Source organism: Corylus avellana, chromosome ca4, assembly GCF_901000735.1.
Source record: "Corylus avellana chromosome ca4, CavTom2PMs-1.0".
NCBI lineage: Eukaryota > Viridiplantae > Streptophyta > Magnoliopsida > Fagales > Betulaceae > Corylus > Corylus avellana.
Genome location: NC_081544.1, coordinates 4625556 through 4634466, shown reverse-complemented (window position 1 = coordinate 4634466; position 8911 = coordinate 4625556). Strand labels below are relative to the sequence as shown.

General features: G+C 36.3%; 1 protein-coding gene across 1 annotated transcript in view; it reads right to left on the bottom strand.

Annotated features, from left to right (window-relative positions):
* The window catches only part of LOC132179307 (aspartate--tRNA ligase, chloroplastic/mitochondrial), a 10510-nt gene extending 3953 nt beyond the window's left edge, over positions 1-6557 (bottom strand). Inside the window, exons 1-8 of the mRNA XM_059592012.1 lie at positions 6194-6557; positions 5883-6026; positions 5554-5663; positions 3928-4039; positions 3704-3775; positions 2765-2856; positions 2320-2440; positions 1194-1316 (exon numbers count right to left, since the gene is read on the bottom strand). Coding sequence (XP_059447995.1) covers positions 1194-1316; positions 2320-2440; positions 2765-2856; positions 3704-3775; positions 3928-4039; positions 5554-5663; positions 5883-6026; positions 6194-6535 — 1116 coding nt within the window. The 5' untranslated portion in view covers positions 6536-6557. The remainder of the gene's footprint in view (positions 1-1193; positions 1317-2319; positions 2441-2764; positions 2857-3703; positions 3776-3927; positions 4040-5553; positions 5664-5882; positions 6027-6193) is intronic.
* Between the last annotated feature and the right edge of the window lie 2354 nt (positions 6558-8911).

Below are 8911 nucleotides of genomic sequence, written 5' to 3'. Positions count from 1 at the left end.
TGACCTTCAAGAAAGGCAAACCCTTGGCTCCAGATTTAATTGCTTCATTGTAAATATCACCTTTCTTAAGAGCTGTATTTGAATAATTTTTGGCACCTGAGGGAACGCATAGGACTTTGATAATTCCCCCACTCTTCAAGGTATCTGCAAAAACCCTGAAGGGGGAATCTGAGAAAATATCAGATACCTGCAGCTCCAATCGATAAACCCTTTCAATAAAGCCCGTAAAAAATGGAACTAGGTAAAGCATATGAAAATCAATTTTATCAACAATATACAACCATTCAGCCTTTGCATTAAGCTTATATAAGGAACTTTCTACAGCCTTAAACACTCACACAATCACTCTTAAAGGAATTTAGAAGCAACAATTGCCAATTTTGCAATATCCAGCAATTTAAGCACAAAGACAAATTACTTTACGGTTGCATTTGGATGTGAGGATATAAAATCAAGGAACTTGAGTAGCAATTTTAGTATAAATTGCTTGATATGAATTTCTACATGATGCTTGCAAGCTATTAGACAAATCGCTCCTCCAAGTTATTTGTCTTATGAAATTTGATATAACATCTTATACTTAAATCAAATCGCAAAAAATTAAAAAAAAAAAAACAAAACAAAACAAAACAAAACAAAACAAAAAATCGATATTCTAAACAGAAATAAAATCTGAATTCAAATTCATATACAGGATTTAAATACATCAATAAATTTCATCAACACAAAAACATTTTGTGCTTCCATACCATATTCAAGCCATTTGAACTGAATTGAAATCCAGTAATGACAAGAAAGAGAAAAAGTACCATATACACTAACAAGTACAAAAGAAAAGCAGAGATGGAATGCAGGATGACCAGAGACTTTTCATTTACATGGTGCAGTAATAAATTATTGAATCCAAGATAACATGTACTATAACCACACTCAAGTTTGGTCCTTAAAGAATCCTATTAAAGAGACATTTGTTTTTATACTAAATTCAGTTAGATATATAATACCAGCTGCATTATAGTATGGCCATATCAAATCTTATTAACGTGCTACTTTTTTTCTTTAAAATTTGACAGTGCAGAAATATTGTATATTATCTTGCAAGTTGTCTACTGTATAAACGGTTATAAACATTGTTATGTGGGATCAGGAATTGCTGCCGTGCTATATAAAAAAGTCAGGAAAGAGAATATTACATCTTTCAACTCAAGATCAAATCTAATATCTGGCCTGTCAGAACCATATCGACTCATTGCTTCAGCATATGTCAGCCTTGGGAAAGGGTTGGGTAGCTGGACACCTTTAATATCTAGAAAAACCTGCAATATTTATAATTTTCTAATTAAAGCTCATCATTACAGATACTAGAGAAATGCTAAATCAAGTATCTGCAGATATAGTCAACACACAATGCAACATAAGATATCGATGCATTAATTTCCTATAATCACGTGATCAGTTGGATGGACTGCCAAAACCAAAATGTTTCCGAAGGACTACTTGAGCAGATGTCTCGACAGGTTTCTTGAGGGGTGTCAATAAGCCAGGATTGGTCCATGCAAGCCTCGCTCATTATAAGATGAACCCGAGCGAAGTTAGGAGGCTCAAAGGTCAAGCCTAGTTGATATACCACGATCTCCTTTCATTAATTGATCACAAATCAACACTACAGTTCAATAGTTAAAAATTGTCAAATACTAGACTTGGAAACCATGTGACAAATTGATTGAACTATCTTCTATCCGACAACAATACCATTAGTTAGTTTAATAAAAAAATCTAACCTCCATATTGAAAACTAAGAATACAAGTTAAGCTTGACTCTAGAAAGATACTATTGACTAGAGCAATAATATTTTTTTTATTTTGGTAAGTTAGACAAGCATCTAGTGTGGGTTTTGAACCCACAACCTCACACTCCATTCCATTCTTGTGGGTGAAGTGCCATTTGAGCTAGAGCTCATTGGCAACTAAAGTAATAGCACTCCCTTGTTCATATGACAAATCAAAGCATCTACCAACATTCGCTTGAGATCATCTACCTCCCTTGTTGCATCCTCCATCCTCCCTCCTTGACCTATATTGGGGTCCTTCTCATGCCTAGGCAGGGAGGTTTTCTTCATATTCTTCTAACTCATTTGTTTCCCTCCCCTAACCTTTTCCATTCCCCCGTCATCTTGTTCTAATTTTTTACAAGAATTCTTCTCATGCCCATAAGAAAATATTTCCATCATCTTCTTCTAACTTACTTGTTAAACTTCAATTTTGGTGCTTGTCATTAACAATCAAGGAAATTTTCTATCCTACATCATACAAACTAACCTTTCGAATCAAATCTTCATTAAGCCTCAACATGTCCTCCAAAGGAGTGAAAGCCATTTCCATATCAAGCTGTGTGAACTCAGGTTGTCTATCTGCCCTTAGATCTTCATCTCGAAAACATCTGCAAGATGCATTGAATATTTGCTAAAATATATATAATGAATACCTTCCCAAGAAAGAAACAAGAAATGAAATGAAAACTATAGCGCCTTTCCCTTGTTTGTTAACAAAAGCAGAATAGAGTTCATTTTTTTCCTTCTTTTTCATGCGAGTCTTCGATAAAGAATGCACACCACAAAGAGCATGGAGATTAATGGAAGAAAACAGAAAGCTCAAATCCCATTTAAAACAAGTGATTTCTTCAAAAGCTCAAATCACATTTAAAACAAGCAACTATCATGTAACTATAAATACAGGGGCAAACAGCCAGTAAAGAAAAAATCACCTTGCTATTTGATAATACTTATCAAAACCAGAGACCATCAACATCTGCTTAAACAGTTGCGGACTTTGGGGCAAAGCATAGAATGTTCCTGGCTTCAAAATAGACATTAGAGTGAATCGACCTGCAGGTCATGAAGAAAGCATTGCAAGCAACAGATATAGAATATGAATATTTGTGATTCTCAACACAATTTGCTCATTCTATCATTGAAAAGTATCCCCAAAATCTGAAAGACAGATATTAGGCATTACATAGCAGAGGCATGCATTCAAATTATCTCTTTAACTAAACCATTTGGTCTACAATCATCCTGTATGGTTCTAACACCTTATTAGTAGAGAAACTCAAATCTTTGTCAAGCATCTTCAAGAGGAAGACTACACAATTGTAGCATTCTTTCATCCCAAATTCAAAAACAAAAATACAAATATCAGTTCACAGACATCTTAGCATCTTAGCTTCAATTCGAAAATACACATTTATGTGCAAATATAACTCAGACCAAGACACCCAAGGTAAAATGTTCAAGAAATGACATATTAAGGGCACTTAAAAAAATTACAGAAAACATAGTGGTGCTTTCAAAACACAAATCATTCGCAAGAAGCCACCATCTCAGAGACCAGATTGTTAATAAAGGTTAAATGCACTTAAGGCAGCATTCCATACTTTCTTTTAACAACTTTTGAGACAATGTTGGAGGCACTTCAGAGATTACGAATGTACAATAATGATGTTAGGTTATGGAAATACATCCAAGACTAGAAGACAGATCAGAGTTCCTCAGAGAAATACAAAAAATAAAAAATAAAAAGGATGACAATGGAAATGGATGAACTTATGCTTTGTTGACTAAATCAAAAGTGCTTTGCATACAGTGAATATTGCGGCAAGAAAGTATGCCCATAAAATTAGTGGCAGCTGAAAACATGTAGATACCTGAACTCTTGAGGGAACCAAATAATCACGTGCACCTTCTGGTGTAGATCTAGAGAGTATTGGAGTCTCAATCTACCTTATAACCATTAAAAAAGTCAATGATAGATAATAATCCAAAGATAGAGAAGACTTTCTTTTAACTTTTTGGAGAAGTGTCGAATCGATGTAGTGAAAACTAAGCACTCCTCAAGGACAACAGTAGACAATAATTCACAGGATGGTACCTCCACAAAAGCATGTGTGTCCTCTAGATATCTTCGAATAAGTTTAACCACCTTATGCCTCAGCATTATGTTGAAATTCATTTGATGCCGCCGCAGATCAAGACATCGATATCTGTTAACATGTAAACAAGTCTATTTAATCAATACAAATTCCAGAAATTTACATCAACTTCAAGTAGCACAACTGCTTCAGAACAAAAACAAAAACAACAACAACACTAGTACATTTAGCAGCTTCTTCTCATTCAAAACTCAAACAATAAATTTCTCTGTGAGTGGAGTTAGCCAGGAATTTCATTATGGTTCTTTTGATAGTTGGAACAACTCCTTGAATCTAGTAAATCACTAATGAATAATAACCAACTAAACAGGGCCCAAGAAATGAGATCTAACACAAAAATCAATGGTTAAATTACTAAGAATATAACTGATGCAAGTCAGAAACATCTGAAAACATTAAAGGAAATAGGGCTACAGACAAGTCAGGTTCGTTAGTGTTATAGAAATACCCATTACCCAACCCAATCATGTTGGGTTGAGAAAATGTCAAACCAATGCTTCCTGAAGCCCGTAAATACCAACATATTGTGCCCGTTCAGGTGGTTGGGTTAGGCCTGTCAGCTTGGCTGGTTTCTGCACAACATCTGAATCCCAAAAAGGTTGAGGGCCGGTTATGGTTTGGAAGATCAGTGGTGATGGTTTGGTGTTAAGCTGAGAGATTGAGGAGCATTTTGCCTTTGTGCAATCCAAACTCCAGTGTCTTCATCTCAGACAACTCCCAATGAACAAACCATAAAGAAACACACAGCTCCACAACCAACCACGTCCAAATTTGTTTTGACATTCAACCGAATCCCAAACAACTTCACATCTCACGCACCAAACATTTGATAAAACTCATCTATCTAATTCATGAGTAATTGATTAAAAATAAAGATAAAATGAGAGAAAAAAGAAACTCAGTTTCAATAAAAGTAAATTAATAATGTCAAGGCTTTGAGATTTCAGAGAGCCCTTGGCTTTGAACTTGTGCTTCACGATCTGAGATTGAACAACCGAAATTTGAGGTTCGATTTGAGAATGAAAGTAAGTGGTTTCAGGGGTGTGGGATGAGAACAAATGTAAAAGCTAAGTGGTTTCGAATCAGAAAAACAAAATGAGAACAGATGATATTTGACATGACAAACAGCAAAAAAAAAAAAAGGAGAGAGAGAGAGAGAGAGAGAGAGATCTGAGGTTCAGTGGCTCAGCGAGCTCACCATTTTTTCTTTATAAGTAGCTCAGTGAGCTCACCTGTCCAATCATTTTACAACTCGTCTGATGTTATTGGTCGTTTCGGGTTCATTTGGGTCTATTTTCTAGAAACCAACAACCAATCCAATCTTGTACGATTATTCACATTCAAAACCGATGCCAACCACAAAGAGTTATATAACTGACCAAGACCTCCCGGTGTTGATCAGTTGGACGCAGAACCCTAAAAGGACTAAAGTATTACAAGTACAATGTGTGCCTGCAGAATGAAAGGTTGTGCTAAACATGAAAGACAAGTGGTCATACATCTGGAAGGCATAGTGCCTACTATAGATGAATCAGAAACCAAGATGAGAGTTTCAAGCCAGTTACCTCAAACGGATCTCCTCTTTAACAGAATCTTTTGCATCCTCTGCAGTAGTAACTAAGAATGGTAACTTCGATTTCACAGCATTTAATACTTGAACATGCTCTGCCGCAACCTGGACACATAGAAAATATCAAATTGAACTACTGGAAGGAGATAGTAAATAGCACATATGCTATGGAAAAATACATAGATGCAACCAAGTGTAAAACAGGTAAGAAGATTCACGAAGCATCTTTCAAACCATATAAGTATGAAATATAAATAAAAATTAATTTCAAGTACGCTGCACTTTGATGTTAATGAGAAAGTAATTATACATGATAAAATTTACCTCTATAAAGCCAGTTTTCATTTTCTTGTTGACCGACTCGCTTGGTCGAGACCGAACAATGCCTTCCACGGCAACCACATACTCAAGTCTCAAGTCATTAATCGTTGAATGCGCATCAGGAAACTCATCCGGTAGCGTCGTAACCTAGAATTTAACACCATTAACACCCAAATAAATCAAATTAACAATGAAATAAGTTAGATTCTTATAGATAAAGCTCATAGAAAGTATTGCAATAACTGTTTGAAGTCTTTACTCTCTGAAGTCAAATTTTTCCTTTCTTTTCTGGGAAAATGCAAACAAAGACATACCTGAACGATACCGGAATGGTCGCGGAGATTGAGAAAGGTGAGGCCACCGTGGACACGGTGGAGCGCGACCCACCCGCAGAGGCGGACCCGTTTACCCACGTCGGCGGCGGATAGGTCGCCGCATAAGCCGTTCCGGCTGACCCACTCGAGAGCGTTGTTGTTGAGAGGCAGTGAGGATTTGGGGTTGGGAATGTGGGTGCCGGTGGCGGAAGCGGAGACGGAGAAAGCGGCTCTGCTTGTGGGACGTGGTTTGGGGAAGGGTTTGAGAATGGCGCGGAGGAGAGGGAGAGGGTTGGAGCGGAGGGATATGAGAGGGAAGGCTCTGAGGAGGAGGAGCGACATGGTGGGCTTTTGGGTGAGAGAGGTAGAGGATTGGAGGGGTTTAAGGATTGGGTGAGAGAGAGGAGTAGAGCACGTGTGGGTTAGCACGTGCGATGAAACTAGAAATGATGAACCTCTGCACGTGTGGAGACTACTAAAAGCATGGTTTTTGTAAACTCATGTTAGTTAAAGTAGTTGATGTTAACTGGAGATAAAATGAAGTCAAGATCTTTTCAAGAGAAGTTAAAGAAAATTTGCAATGAGTCATGGACTCATGGTAGAACATGAAGGGAGAGAAAATACTTGTTTGCTATTTTTTTCTTTTTCTTTTCATTTTAAAAAGTTAAACGTTAACAACTTTTTTCCATAAATCACTCACAAAAAAACTTAACACTCATTTTACTTTCATGTCACGTCAAAACATTTTTTTAACCAAAACACAGAAAAGCACTTATTAAAAAGGGTTATCAACCACTACCAATATTCTTCACAATTTCAAATAGAGTTGAGTAACAATCTCATAGATATTCAACTCACACTAGCAATAAAAATCATTAGTTGTCAATTTTTAAGCGGGCCAATCGACAAAGGAGTTAATCACTAATTCAAATCATTTTCGGTGGCAAAACAAGGAATTCATCTTTAGGGGGCAAACGTTTGAGAATAAGATCGATCTTCGCTCTCAAACATTTGATGGTAGCATAGAAGCATATAAAATTTTGACAACTTAGCCTTTTTTTCAATGTGCATGGAGCCTATATATTCATTCTTTTTGCCCTTTGCTTCATTTTGGATGCCCATTTACTTCTGTAAACCCTAGAGTGAGAGAGAGGTGAGTTTTAGAGAGAAATTCAATTTTTTGAGGTTCCATCTTAGCTTAATCTCATTTTTGGCATTATCATTATCCTTGCATGCTACTGTTAAGCTAATATTTAGGTTCATTTTCATTGTATAGCATATTATCTTGTAGACCTAGGCTTGTAAGTTCACTTTATTGGGTTTTTATGTTGATTGATGCATGGGTAGACATTGGTTGAGGTTAGACATGCAAGGTTATGTTATTCTTGCATGATTAGCTTGACATTAAAGAGCCTAAGTTGAGACCCATGAGTTGTAATATCAGGGACAGTTAATGGGTCGGATATTTTTTGAATGGATAAAGCTTGCTTGCGTTACATGTTGTATCGTGATTGTTAAGTCTTTTAGGATCATTTAGGAGTGGTGGTTAAGCTTAAGGATAGATTTGGAAGTATTAAATATACTACTAAATATATTGCAGAACGAAAGAAGGAGAAAGGGAAGAGAGAGTGGAAGCTTATAAGGACTACATTGTATTTTTTTTGAGAAAATACATTGTATTGAGTAGTATATCAATTGTATATACAGAGACCTTTATTTATAGAGATGTTATAAGTGATAAGCAAGAAACCATAGATTAATTAAGGTAGGAAATAAACCTTAATAGGAAAAACAATAAACCTTGGAGAATAATATAAAGTACTTTAACAGGAAGAAAGTTCTTACAATTTTATGGATTATGACCAACACCGAACATTCGTACACGTTGGCCAAACGATTGATGACATGCTATAAATGGGCATTTAGGGCTTTAATTGCATGATTAAGGTTTACGTCGCATGATTACTATTCCATGAGTAAGTTTAGGGCTCCAGACTCCAGTGTAGGATATGTCTAAACTTAGTATGTGGTTTGTAGTGTCGTGAAGGTAAAATGTCCAAGATTAAGGATGATTGCTTGAGATAAGTAAATGCTTATAGAACGGTTTAGTGTTTTACTGTGCAATATGTTGTTAGACTGAGCATCCCTTAACTTCATAATTTTCTTAAGTGATTATGCTATGAGCCTAATCGTTATAACTGCATCAAAACAAATAGTTGTTTATTAAATGATTTATGACTAACAGACATATAATTGTTGATCATTATCTACTGATGACGGACACATATGTATAAGGCCTTACCTATATGGTCAAGAGATTATGTTTATTGTTTAGCCTTCTATCTAATGGTTTTATAGTTTGGTCGGCGCAATCATGTTTGATTGGTGGTCACTATGGACAAACATTATTAGTAGTATGGGTCACTTGGAGTTAGACCCGACCGAGCTACTAGTAATGGCTTGGATGCGGCAACGTTTGGGCATCAATATTATATTACAAGCCCCTCAAGATAGTACTAACCTTATCGAGAATGATTTAGAGCTTGAATATACTATATGAATAAAAGTAGGGTTGGCAATTTTGACACGACCGACGACCCGACACGAAGTTAGCAGGTATTGAGTTTGGGCTTATAGACCCGATTAAGATCCGACTAAATTCGTGTCTGGCGGGTCCACGAGTCAACTCGCCAGACACATTTAATAAATGGGCCTGGT